Source organism: Arvicanthis niloticus, chromosome 16 (assembly GCF_011762505.2).
Source record: "Arvicanthis niloticus isolate mArvNil1 chromosome 16, mArvNil1.pat.X, whole genome shotgun sequence".
Taxonomy (NCBI): Eukaryota; Metazoa; Chordata; class Mammalia; order Rodentia; family Muridae; genus Arvicanthis; species Arvicanthis niloticus.
Window position 1 is genome coordinate 24,599,947 of NC_047673.1, and position 14,925 is coordinate 24,614,871.

Below are 14,925 nucleotides of genomic sequence, written 5' to 3' on the forward strand. Positions count from 1 at the left end.
AGCTACATCTGACAAAGGGTTAGTATGATACACAAAGAGTTGAAAAAATTAAACACTAAGAAAACAAAAAGTGGGTCACGGAACTAAACAGAGGCTGCAGAAGAAGAACTACAAATGCCAAGGAAATGTTTTTAGAAGTGTTTACCATCCTTAACCACCAGAAATCCGAGTTGAAACTACATCAAGGCTAAGATTTAAAAACACAGAAGACAAGAAATGCCAGTGATGATCTGGGGAGCCCCGGTGCACTGTTGGTAAGAATGAAAACTGGTGCAGCTACTTCAAAATCAGTAAAGAGAATCTTCAAGCGGCTAAAATTAGATCAATCCTGTGGCCCAGATAAATCACTCCTGGGTATATACCCAAAGGACTCTATTCCTACTACAGAGATGCATGCTTGGCCATGTTCATAGCTGCTCTATTCATAATTGCTAGGACATGAAAACAGCCATTAAATTATGAAATAGATCATGAAAGTGTGGTACCTATACACAATGGGATTTTATTTGGCTATAAAGGAAATTACAATCATGACAATGTTCAGGGAAATGGATTGAGCTGAGACACAATAGTGATTCAGGGAACCAGACCCAGAGAGACAAACATCATCACATGTTCACACTTACATGTGGATCCTACTATTGAAGAACTTCAAATAGTGTGTTTAGCTTGGAGTGCCTGTAGAATCCAAGAAACTAGAAAAGGACCATTTATTGGTAGAGGTAGTGAAAAAAAATGTTAGGGGAGGGGATAACGGAGCACGTGATACACACGGGGAGAGGTTTAAGCTGTGGAGTGGGATGAGGGGGTAGAGTGAAGCAGGGAGACAGGTAACAGAAGCTTAAAAAACCCATACGGAAACTTACTATTTATAAGCTTCCTACACACACACACACACACACACACACACACACACACACACGTCTAAGTGGATGAAAGACCTCAACCTAAAACTGTATACACTAAATCTCACAGAAAAGTGGGAAATACCCTTGAATGCACTGCACAGGAGCCAAGTTCCTGAACAGAACACCAATGGCTCAGGCTCTAAGATCAACAACTGATAAATAGGACCTCATGAAATTACAAAGCTCCTGTAAGGCAAAGGACACTGTCAATAGGACAAAAAGGCAGCCTTCGGGTTGGGAAAAGATCTTCACTAACCCTGCATCTGACAGAGGGCAAATAAACAAAATTTACAAAGAATTCAAGAACTTAGACAACAACAACTCAAATAACCCAATTTTAAAATGGGATACAGAGCTAAACAGAGAATTCTCAACAGAGGACTCTCAAATGGCAGAAAAGCACATAAAGAAATGTTCAAAGTTCTTAGTCATCGAGGGAAATGCAAATCAAAACAACACTGATGTTCCATCTTCTTACACATCAGAATAGCTAAGATTGAAAACCCAAGAGAGAGCACACAGTACCACGCTACACTCCATAGACCCAAAGAAGCTAAACAAGAAGGAAGAAGGCATAAGGGAGAAAGCTCGAGTCTCATGTATAAGGAGGAATAAAATAGTTATGAGAGGCAGATGGACGGAGGGAACTGGGAGGGGATGAGGAGGGTTCTGGATCAGAAGTAGGGAAGGACGGGAGAGACAGCTAGATACCCATGAAAATGATTAAAAATCTGCAATTGACAGGGGTGGGGAGGTGGGTGGCATCTCCAGGACGAGACAGAGACCCGGACTACGGGGAGGCGCCCAAGAATTAATGGGCATGACCTTAGCTGTCACTCACTACACTGGGATATGGACCCTGAAGAGGCCACCTCCTACAGCCAGGCAGGAACCTGAATAGAGCAATAGAGACAACAGCCAATCCACAAAACTTTCAACACCAAATTTATCCTGTCTACAAGTAATGCAGGCACGAGGGAGGGAGCAGCGACTGAGGGAATGGCCAACCAATAACTGGCCCAACCTGAAACCATGGCAAGCACTAATCCCTAACACTATTAATGATATTTCGTTATGTTTGCAGACACGTCGTCCTCTGAGAGGCTCCTCCAGCAGCTGACTCAGGCAGATACAGACACCAGCCAAACAGTGGGTGGAGCCTGGGGACTCATAGAAGAATAGGAGGAAGGACTGAAGGCCCTGAAGAGGTTAGGAACTCAACAGGAAGACCAACAGAGTCAACGAACCTGGATCCTTGGGACTCTCAGAGACTGAACTACCAACCAAAGAGCAAGCACGGGCTGGACCTAGGCCTCCCCGCACATATGTAGCAGATGTGCAGCTTGGTCTTCATGTGGGTTTTGGATGGGGACTATAGGTACCACATTGTTCATGGGATAGGCTCTTCTAGCTGGGCTGCCTTGTCTGGCCTCGGTGGGAGAGGAAGAACCTAGCCTCACCGAGACTTGAAGTGCCAGGGTAGGGGATACCTAGAGGGGCAACTTCTCAAAGAAGAAGAGGAAGAGGAGGGACGGGGAAAGGACTGTGGGAGGAGGTGACTGGGGGGGCGGGCGCAGTGAGTAGGATATAAAGTGAATTAGTAGAAATACAAAATAATTTTAAAAATTAAAAACCCATATGGAAATTTACTATTTATAAGCTTCCTAAACTCACAAACACTTATATAAGAGTTTAACTGAAGTTATATAAGAGTTTAGGCTATACAAGAGATAATGCTCGCAGCCAACCATTGTACTGAGCATGGGGTCCCCAATGGAGGAGTTAGAGAAAGGACTGAAGGATCTGAAGGGGTTTGCAACCCCATAGGAAGAACAACAGTATCAACCAATCAGACCCCCAGAGCTCCCAGAGACTAAACCACCAACCAAAGAGTACACATGGGAGGACCCCATGGCTCCAGCCACATATGTAGCAGAGGATGGCCTTGTCAGGCATCAGTTTGAGGAGAGACCCTTGGTCCTGTGATGACTCGAGGCCCCAGTAATTTGGCCACAGAACATGAAGAAATCAAGCTGGTGCTATGCAGGCTGTTGGGGGAGAAAAAGTCAACCTCTTATCCAGTTGTTAATCCTGTGCACTAAAATGACAACCAGCATGGCCAGATATGGCCATGGGTACAATAGAGGCCTGAATATTGTAGGCTTAAACAAGCACTTTCTGACAGGATTTAAGTACCATCCTCTTCCTACCGCTCCCACACCCATTCCACAGGAGAAAATACAAACATGACACTCTAAGCCTGGCCAGAACATTTGGTCAAGGAACTCACAGACCCAGGGTTGAATCTACTACTGTTATTTTGCTAAACTGACATAGTATTAAACTTGCCTCCAAATTCCCTATAGCCGCAGATTAGGACCATTCTCAAGCCTCATCAGAGAAGGTTCTTTGTGCAGTGGATGGTGGTTAATACAGAATCTTACAACTGGTCAAAGCACAGAGGATGTGTGTCTATAGAGTGTTCACTGACAAATGGGACATCGGGGTCACACTCCTTTCTCTCAGGGTTCAGGGTTCGTCCCCAAAGGGGACTGTTAGGTCCGAGGTCATGAAGAAATGGAACAAAACAGCATCTTCTGGACATGACAGACCACTGCACCCGTTAATTCACGGCATCTGTGGCTGCCTGCACATAGTCAAGCTAGTAAGATTTCCAACAAGGGGTGCAGAAGAGGTTCATGAGCTCCTAGGGGCAACTATTGACAGTGATGGCTTTTCAGGGAGAGGGTCATTCTTTATGGGCATAGCTCCTTACAGGTTGAACACATTCTAACAGATGCCCGTATCCATGACAGGGGGGTTGGGGGCAGGGAGCCATAAAGTTGGGATAAGTGAAGAGGCAGTGGGATGTGTCTGGGAAGAGTTGGGAGAAAACTGAGGGTAATTATGACCAAAAAACACTGCATACATTGTGAAGTTCTTGAAACACCAGTAAACTATTATTTAAGAGGACAAGCCAGGTATGTAGAATGTGCTATAACTACAGCTCGACAGCAGGAACTGGAGGCAGGAGAATGTCAGGGACTCACAGGCAAGCCAGTCTAACCAAGACACTGAGTTCCTGGTTCAGTGATCAACTGTGTCAAAAGAGTAAGAATGAAATGCAGAGTACCAGAGGGAGACATCTGATGTCCACTCTGTGTTCACATGTGCACACAGAAGTGAGAGCACCTGCACGCATGCACATACACACACCCTAAAATATTAAGTGGTACCTAATTCTGAAGCATTTTGGAAGATGTTAATCTTGGTATGCAAATGATCAATGTGGTTTTTTTCTTTAAATTATGGCCACTGATTATGTTATGACATGTTTGAGCAATGTCAAAGATTTTTACATGGTGAACTGTTTAGTCAGTTAAAACAAAGTTCTCTAGACAATATTTGTTATTTTCTAATTAGACACATTAGAAAAAATTCAAACTCTATTTTACAAATTATGGATAAATTAAGCATCTTTTTTAAAAACATGTAGTAGAGAATCAATCACTACTGAAACCAAATTTATGCTTATAAAAATCATCTCTTCAAAATAACTCCAAGACAGTTTGATATATCATCTTACATATTAAACTTACATACAAAGGTATTAATGTGTCCTAAATTGGTTAAGGGGAAGAACTTGCTTAGTTCTCAAGAGAATTACAGTTATAATTTTTCACTGATATCCCAATAGATATCAAGATCACTGAAAGCAGAGAAAGGTAACTTGCCTTATTTTCGCTATCGTTAGCACCCACACATTTTCATTAAGTGATACTTTTTAAAAGCTTTACACTCTGCGCTAGCAAGGGTGGTATAAAGTTTCACTAAGGATGAATGCTTAATTTGAGGACTCCCAGAAGACACTGCCGGTAGAGGACGCCTGACTTGGTTTTCCAATAATAAGTGAAACCTGATCCCTCTTGTGACCACTGAAAGTTTGATGAGAAACAAACTTATTTATTGATATTGGATACAGCTGGATCGTACCAAATCAAAACAAGGACACTTTTCATAAATTAAATACTCACATTGGATACAGGGGTTTTAAAGGTGACAAAGATAGAAAATGAATGGACAGATTTCAACGGCATCTGAGCTGAGCTGGTAAAAATAAAAACTGCTTGAGTTTTTGCTTCTATTGTTAAATTTATAAGCATTTTTGCCATTTAAAAACCCCAAATTTAAACTCCATTATCTTGAAAGCACTGACACTTGAAAGGATAATACAAGTTTTCAATGCATTTCACTAAAAATATTTCATAACTAATTCCATAGATTACTTTCTAAGCACCAGCAAAAACATTTACATGGAGTACTTGAGTATTTAGCAAGCAAATGCTTACCTACATGATTTTAAAATCCTATACACAACATGAGCACTTAACCTCGACTATAAAGCATGTCTTTAAATAAGCAGATAGATGCATCCACAAAGTGCTTTGCCTTCTACTCTTGGTTTGTTTAAGTGATATTAATATATAATTCTTAAATTTACAGACTCTTAATTCAGAAATAAAAGTATCACAGAAACAGGAGGACTACAGAGAACCAGCTCTGTGAGTGTATTTGGACTTGACATTTACCAGCACAGTGAGACCACATGAATCACTCAAAACAGAAAGGAGTCCGATTAAATCAGGTATTCACTGGTAAAACACCAAAATAAACAAAAGCCCTTTCTTAGAATGTTAAATATTTCTGACATAAAACACCATTGGAGGGAAGACTATGCTGCCATAATACTGTTGCTGAACCCAGCCAGTAACAACATAATCCCTGAAATTAAAGTTTTGCACAAAGAACATAACCTTATCTGGGCATCAGAAGATACAACTTTGTTCTACCAGTCCCTTGACACACTGGAAGTTAACTTTCCTTAATTATCCTAAGAAAAACCAATCTAGGGATTAATGCAATTGCAGTGTGGTAAACTAATACGCTATTTTCAGTCTCCAGCGCACAGCTGACCACCAACATCCAACATAGCAAAGCAGCGTCTGATGTGATACAGGATTGTGTCCAAAGCAATGGATGCAGGGCTAAGAGGGAACTCAAGGTGTCTCTGCATTGCTAGTACATCATCTAAAGAAGCCAGAGCTACAGCCACACAGTGGAAAGCACTGTCACAAAAAGTCACAGGAGCTATTACAGATACACTTACAGATCCTCGGAGAAATAAAATCGGAATCCCAATTCCAAACTTCTCCTGCAGGATGTCCACAGCGGATAGTAGCTGGAATGCTTGTGGCCCAAAGTCTTGGGATGTGTCCTCTGAATTGTTAGCAGGAAAGCAATGATTCAGTCTGAAGGAAAGTAATAACATACTTAGAAAATGCCGACAAAAGCATGCTCCTTTAGAAATAAAAAGATACAACAGTGAACCATGTAAAAAAATATTCCAGTGTGTCTAACTCTTCCAAAGCTACACGGCAAGCTTATTACAATCAACAGCATGTGTATTACTATCTAAGACATGAGACACAAATAATAATACATCACAGACAGTGCTTTCTCGTAGTACCCAGAAACTAAACATCATGGAGACACTCAGAAGACAAACAGGCTCAAGGAAAGCAGGAGACAGCATCCCGGCTAGGGTAGCTCCACATGATCAATTATATAAATATTGGATGCTTGTATTACGTTACACCAGAAAGTGGTTAAAAAAAAAAAGGTTTTAGGTTAAAAGTTGCAGTAACATGTTAGTTTGAACCCTAATAATCTTACAACACTGAGCTTATAAACTTGTCATGCTGGTACAGTTAGCAGTTACATTCCTTAGTCATCCTCCAAGCAGATGTAAAATCATCATTAAGGTAAATGAGAATTCTTTTAACTTTAGAACAAAAGAAGTCCTTAGAGGCTATCGGCTGATATATTCAATTACCAAATTCGACTACTTTCCACATCACATATACCTTTAAAACAGCAGTAAGAATGCATTTGGTATTCCAGATCAAGCTATTAAGTTTTGATTTAAATAAGAGATCCCTGCCTTAGGTTTATTCTCCCGTTTACCTCTGAGGTAGGATGCTTAGGTGACTTTCTATTTAAAATGAGCAACATCCCATCAAGTAGGACCTATAAATTATCTTACAGCTTTAAATACATATTATCGTGGTGATCATTAATTTCCAAAAGTTTTTAAGTTTCTATCCCTAACAATGCTGCTTCTGATATATAGCTACTGTACTTAGAGACACAAATAACTCAAAGAGGTACTACTTGTATTTATTTTATTTAGAGTATAATAAACCATGCATATCCCTTTATGCGGACTCATCAAACCTTCTTCGCAATCAAGAGCCAACGAATACACTCTTCTCAACTCTATTCTCTCTGCCTTTAACCTCTGCCAGCGCTGATCTTCCCTACAGGTCTGTCTTTCGGAGTATGCACGTGCTGCCACATCATAGAAGCAGGGGTATTTCCTCGTTTAAATGTTTTCTGGAATCTGCCATTGAAGCCATGTGGACTAGAGAGTTCTCTTTTCATTGGTTTTAAAGGAAGAACTCAATCCTTATCACCGTTAGAGGAGTATTCAGCTTAAGTTTCACCATGCCTGAGCACTGTCAATTACAGCCCACTAATAAACTGGTCCATTAGATCAGTTTTACTGCATTTCCAGTAAACTGGCTTGTTCAGAGCGTTCTCTTCGTCCCCTCTGACTCTGTTCTCTTTGTCAGTCACGGGGTCTGCAGTGAAATTCTTTCATTTCAGTGTCCAGTTCAAACCATTTTCTCATTGGCTCTAAGCCTTGACTCATAGATTATTTAGAGGCATATTATTTGGTTTCTAAGGGTTTGGGGACTTCTCTTTTCTTCCCACTGATGCTTTCTAGCTCGACTCCATTAAAGTAAAAAGCATATTTGATCCAAATAGAATAGTTCTCCACTTGTCAAGGTTTGCTTTATGGCTCAGCAGGAAACGCGTGTGAGTAAACTGCCATTGGAACGAATGGCTGAAATGCTTTCAAGAAATTAATTAGAACTGGCTTGCTAATATCCTCTTCATTCCTTCATCTCCTCCTAGATTCAGTGGGGGATGTTGGTTTGGGAGCTTTGGGGTGGGTCACGCTTGCTGTTGAGTCTTACTCTTGCTTTTGTTCTCAGTATCTTGAGACACAGTCTCACTATGAGACCTAGGTTCTTTTTGAGATCACTTGCATCGCAGGCTGGTTGCAGACTCTTGAACCTATGAACCTCTGAACTTGCCATTACAGGCATGCAGCAGCCCGTCCTCATTTTTCCATTAATTCTATTGACTTGTAAGCAGATGTTGACGTCACCAAATACACATGGGTTTCTGCTCCCTGCTTTTGCTTCTGTAGTTCTTCTGTGCAGGCTGTGCACATTTGGGATTATGTCTTCTGGGTTGTATGGCTTGCATGACAAAGTGGGGCTGTTGTTTGGTCAAAAAATAATCTAAATGCCACAGCAAACATGTTTTGTAGATGTGAATACTATTTATGATCAGATGACTTCAAAGATGAAAATTGTGCTCAATAATTACCCTCTCTGGGTTGAAAGCCTTAGCAAAAACAGGCTTGCTGGGCGATGAATGTTGTTTCAACACTATAACATCAGCTTGCCTGATGCAGTGTCCAGGACAAAACTTAGCTATAAGTTTTAAGATTTGCCACCATACAGATGCCCATCACCTCCTACTCCTGTTCTTTCCATCTCCCGGCTCTCTCTCTCTCTCTCTCTCTCTCTCTCTCTCTCTCTCTCTCTCTCTCTCTCTCTCTATGCTTGGTGCCATTTTTCTGGAAAACTCTGAGACTTTATGTTGTTCACTGTCCTGCTTTATCCCTGATAACACGCTTTGCTCCCTCCCACTAAATATTAAAGTAGTAACTTAAGTTTTCTTTTGGTTAGTGTTTTCGTAGTATTTTATATTTCATCATTTTTAAACGATCTGCAAAATTGTACTTGCCCTTATGCTAAACTACAAGTAGAATGATTTTCAAATCAATTTTAATAATTGATGCCTTTAATTTAGGCTGGCTATTCCTATTTAAAAGCAACTATTGACTAACTAGGCCTACCGTTTTATGACTTTATTGTATAAAAGTAAACCTCTTCACTTTGTTTTATTTTAAGTAAAGTAACTATGTCAATTTAAAAAACTAAAATACTTATATCAAACAAATTTTAATGAAACAGGCTTTGAAGAGAAAGAGAATCAACGGTTTCTAGAAGGTTCATCAGGAAGAGATCTTTACCTGGGCCTGCAATTATCACAGCATTTTCCAGTCCCCATAATGTCCAGGGAGGCCTTCTGCAGTCGTTTGTCCTCAAAATGGGACAAGATGATTCTGATGAAGAGAAAATTTTAAATTAAAGAACAAATACAGACATGCTAACCCCACCACCCAAAATGGCATGATAGCGCCATTACTGTATCTACTTGTCATCATTACTTCACTTTATCTAAACACAGATAAAGTTCAGCATGTATACAGCAAATATTCTTTAAAAACACTTTAAATTAACTTTTTAAAAAAGTACCATCTAAAGACCTCTGCTTCTAATTCATAAAAGCAAATAATACGTACTTTCGCCGACACTGACTGGAATGAAGGTATTTTTCCATCTTTACCATCATCTTTAATTTATATAACCGGAACTTTTCATTGCGGATCTCATTAAGAAGATTCCTGCCAATTGAAAAATCACAGGAATATTTAAATTTATACTGCCAGTTTTATTACTTTGCTTTTAATAACCCCTACCACCCCTACTGCATCACAATAAAAATCATTTCCATCCCCCCAAATGCCTGCGTTCTTCCCAATGATGCCCTGGACAAGAGAGTTCCGTCAATAACTTTGAAGGTTTCCATTTTGATTTATGGACCTCATTCATCATAGCTTCGAGAAAGCCTTCTAATACATGGATCCTGAACTTTTCAGAGAAAATTCATCTCTTATTATAATGGATTTTTCTGAGAAAGTTAAAATATGTAATATTTCCTATGTAAGGAAAACTGAAAGAGGCTCATTACTCCGTGTGAACCTTCATCCCCCTCATTCCAGTGTGAACCTTCATCCCCCTCACTCCAGTGTGAACCTTCATCCCCCTCACTCCAGTGTGAACCTTCATCCCCTCACTCCAGTGTGACCCTTCATCCCCCTCACTCCAGTGTGACCCTTCATCCCCCTCACTCTAGTGTGAACCTTCATCCCCTCACTCCAGTGTGACCCTTCATCCCCCTCACTCCAGTATGAACTTTCATCCCCTCACTCCAGTGTGAACCTTCATCCCCCTCACTTCAGTATGACCCTTCATCCCCCTCACTCCAGTGTGAGCCTCCATTCCCATCACTCCAGTGTAAACTTTCATCCTTGTCATTCCAGTGTGAGCCTTTATCTTCATCACTCCAGTCTGAACCTTTATCTATTCCTACTGGCTTTTCAGAGGACAGCTCAACCCTGCAAAGCTGTCCTTCTGCACTGCAGGGCACTTGAGGACAATAGTAAAGTATTAGAATTGAGTTATTTCCTTGGTGAGTTGTAATGAATTTTTGTAGTCACAATAATGAATTTGTTTATAATTGTGAGATAACAGTAATAGTATGTTTGCTTATATCTTTAAACATCAGTGCCACTGTATATCATCACAACTGTCACTTTCTAGCATCCTGTGACCAAATTCCATGAATTTCAAATATCAGGCCACAAAATCTTCCAGGCATATTTTTCCAAGCATCAAGAAAGTCTGCATGAAATGAATTTTAAATCTTGCAATATAACAGTCTGATTTAATATATAAGAACTAAATGATAATACTGAACTTCATCATTATGGACTTCACTCACTAACGTTTGTAATATCCAGCCATCTCTTTAATCAAAATATCTGTATACAATTCTCTATTATAGAAAATATGAATGTACAAATGATCCATTATTCAAAAATATGTTCTCAAGGGACAGCACTACTCACGTGTATATTTTTCTCCAAACATCCTAAACTGAAAACACTAACTCCTGTGTTACTATCCAATCTCACACTTAATAGGTGATATATTTGTAAAACAAACAAACAAACAAAACAGTTTCATTTAGTTTCCTTATCCTTCAGAGATAGAATGAACATGAAAAAATGCCTATACTCAGATCTGTATCTTAGTATATTTGATTGGGATGAAATATATTTATTTGAATTCATCCATGTTCATTTCATTTGAGAAAAGAAACTCAATTGAATATTTATTATGTTATTCTTTGTTTGCTACTATTAAATGAGTTAAAACAACTCATTTCACAAAAAAACCATAAATTCTAACAATTCTAACATCACTAACGTTAAGAGAAATCAAAGATTTATTAAATTGAGATTATTCTCCCAATTCTTCACTTTGAAACAAAAGATGGTAGTAACTACCAGGTATGACTACAAGTGTAATAAATATAACGATTGGGACGCTGCCTTGTTATGGCTCTTCAGTAAGAAACACAAAATCACACAATAAAGAAACATAAAATTACATAATAGACTCTGAGGATGTGACTCGACATATGCTGTCTAGCATGAGGGGGGCCCAGATTTGATATACAGCATCACAAAAGTAATAAATAAATAAACATTAGTTAGTTAAAATCACTGCATAATCACTCAGACAAGTTTTTTCCCTTATCATAGAATTTTAGCATATGAGAGACTAAAACTTTATCGGTTACAGTAACCCTTACAGCTGAGATCCAGAAACCCACTGTTTTCTTCTGGTTCAAAATCTTGATGGTACAAACTCACCCTCAATCCTTGCTCTATCCCATTTATCCTTCTACAGTGTTTCGCCTTGATCCCTGATACAGAGTAGCCTCTCTGTGCTAAAAGGTCTAATGTTTTGGCTCTGCACACTAATTCAGCACTCGAGAGTCAGCCAACCCCAAGGTAAACCCCAATCAGGCTTACAGCAGTTGCATCTGCACCAAACACACTGGGACATGTTTCTTGTCATTATTCCCTAACCATTACAGTGTAAAACTAAATATCTACACATCATTTACTTTATAATAGATGTTCTATGTGAGCTAGGAAGAAAGTAGGAGAGGATATAACCTGTATACAAACACTGTGCTGTTTGGTATAAGAGAACAAGTCACCATAGATACTAAGTAACAATGGCATGGGTATTCTGGCACAGCTATTATTTCCTGATCAATCTTAATGAGATAAACCACTCAGCATGCCTTTCAAAACCCACATAAACCATAACTATATCTACTAGTGAGATTGCATTGTACAACTCAGGCCTATAATGTTTCCAGCATGTCAGCATAATGCGCAAATAAAATAAGATCTGTTCTTAACCAAGTGATATTTGATATATTCCAAATTTAATAGTAGCTTGCATAGATGTGTTCTATCCAACTTACTTTAAATTAGTTTTTAAAAGCCTTGATAAAGACTCTGGTGCCTGGTCTTGAGAAATGGCTCAGTAGCTAAGAATGCTTGCTTTCAGGGAACCAGAGTTCAGCTCTATGTGTTACAAAGTAAAATCTACTGACTATTCCTAGAAAGACCTTAGATTTTATAACAACCCTTTTTTCTTATCTAATGCTACTCTTTTAGCTGCCAGTGCCTAGCTTACTCATGAACCTGGAGGAGCATTTGAAAAGTCCTTTATGTTGGTAGGCTCACTGGTTGAGCTGTACTGGCTTTTCCTGGTTCCCTATAAATAACTTGTAAAGTGTCCCTACGATTTTTAAAATTGAAGGTGTTGTTTCTAATATAATCTGACAGAACGTAAGTGACAATTTAGTTAGTATTTAAGTAGACGGTTTTCTTTTTCTTGAATTTAAACCATGAACATATACTATTTTATGACAGTACTCTGTCAATCCACTGTTACATGATTATTTGGGGATTATCAACAAGGCGATTTTCAGTCTGTGAGCAGTGGCATGTACTTACATACAGAACTAACCATAGAAACAGCAGTAAAGAGAGTCAAACAAGAAGTACATACATCTTTTAGAATAACCACCATTATAGCACTGGATACATGGTACCCGCATAAATAAAACTGGAGCCGTATCACCTGAGGACTTAAAGTGTGGGAACTGCTCACTGCTGGACAACAGGACAGTATGCATGAGACCTATGTCCAAACAGAGTCCCGACCTTGTTAACTCCAACTGGATCACCTCCTATGGGATAAGACTTACCAAAAAAAAAAAATGCTTTTTGGGGATATTCTGTTAGTTTTGCTCACTTTTCAGTGGTCCCTTTAAATATACTTGGAGATCACTTGATACTTTGGATGCCCCCTCAAATACTTTCTTGGAAAGGGAAAAAGGAATTTGTAAGGTGAAAACAATAAGCATTCTTACCTGGTTGTGGTAAAGTCTGCTGGAGCCCAGAGCAAGTGACAGGAACTCTGAAGTCCATCACGGCCAGCTCTACCAATTTCCTGGTAATAGGCTTCCATTTCCTTAGGAGCGCCGTAATGAATGACTTTGCGAATGTCAGGTTTATTAATGCCCATTCCAAAAGCTATAGTAGCTACGACACACTGAGAATGAACAACAATGCAGAGTAAAAAAAATTTACATTTCAGCATAACTAAAACTTGTAAAATAAAACAACAGCTTGCTTACCAATGTAAAACTAAACTAAATATAACTTTACTTACAGACTAAAAGATAACCTATCCAAATTACAGATTAAAGGTTAGGGACCATAAAGTGTGATTTGTGTTCATCTCTATAAGAAGGAGCAAATAAAACAGTTTCTCTGGATACCTGAAGCTATGAGAAACAGTTGCTATGGTAAATAAAACTTTTGTATTATTATCAAGTTTCAAGTGTCCGCTCCTGATGACAGAATGCATTATTCTAAGTATAATATCATTCACTACTGCCAAGTGGAATGCAGCTAACGAAGCTTCATCAAGATGGGTATAACACCAAGAGGATAAAACTGCCAAATGACCTAATGTGAATAAACATACCAAAATAAAGTGTATATGGTTGGGAAGAACTCACAGGAGAATTAGTGATGAGCACCCAGAATAAAAACCTTTAATAACAAGAATACAAAAATATGTGGAAGAACCATATAGCCTTATATTATAAAGATAAAAGGTAAGATGCTTAAGTTGATAATCATATCACATCTAACCAGAGTTAAGATCTAAACCAACGGGGAAGGGAAAGGGGCCCAGGACTGCAGACATGGGAGGGAAAGGCTGGTGAACTTCCACGATTTTTAGTGGCGAGTCAATAGAGAATCATAAAAACTGACAAAAATTTAGGTAGCAGTATAAAGAAATGATGTCAAGGAAGAGCAATAAATACCTCCAGAGTTAGATCGAAGGCCTGGGAGCAGGGAGGGGACAAGACGTCTCATTGAAGATACAACAGTAAAATGTGAGTGTTGTTCACAGTGTATGCTCTAGGCTGGTCCAGGAGAAGGACAGAGAGGAGAAAGGAGGAGCATAGGAAATGAAAACAACAAAAGATCCTAAACAAACCAGAGCACGCAAAGGACGGGGGAGAGCGTGCTGATAACAGCACAGATGTAGAAAGTGAATACTATGGGCAAAGAAGCCAGCTCAAGCCAGCTAGCAGTCAATAACCAATGAGCTCTAAGCTCCACCAGATCATGTTTTCATCTGATGTTAACAGATCAACTCACAAGATTTTTAAACTACTCCTATCAACTTTTAGATATAAATGAAAGCTATTTTACCAAATAAGGTATTCACCATTTCATTAAAGAAAAGCCACCTTGAAATGGCAAATGTAGGAAGGACAAAACTAAGGGCTGGGATAAAATTTGAGAACAATTATAAACAAATCATGGAAAGCTAAATGTACATGGGATTTGAGTATATACTAAATAAAGGAAATTCCCTTTGTTTCTAAAATTATAAAATAGAAAATGGTTCTAAGCAACAGTCTAACATCTGAAGAGCTACAGGTCAGCTCTGTGCCTGCCAAGCAATGAAAATCCATTGTAAAATGGTAGGAAAGTAGCTATTTAGAAATCATTACACTCATG

At 39.1% G+C, this 14,925-nt stretch overlaps 1 protein-coding gene across 6 annotated transcripts in view; it reads right to left on the reverse strand.

Moving 5' to 3' along the window:
* Wrn (WRN RecQ like helicase) overlaps positions 1–14,925 on the reverse strand; it is a 128,842-nt gene that overhangs the window by 34,886 nt on the left and 79,031 nt on the right. For all 6 annotated transcript variants that reach the window (XM_076914006.1, XM_076914005.1, XM_076914009.1 and 3 more), the window contains 4 exons: positions 13,254–13,435; positions 9,472–9,573; positions 9,139–9,231; positions 6,076–6,217 (listed from right to left, as the gene is read on the reverse strand). In XM_076914006.1, coding sequence (XP_076770121.1) covers positions 6,076–6,217; positions 9,139–9,231; positions 9,472–9,573; positions 13,254–13,435 — 519 coding nt within the window. The remainder of the gene's footprint in view (positions 1–6,075; positions 6,218–9,138; positions 9,232–9,471; positions 9,574–13,253; positions 13,436–14,925) is intronic.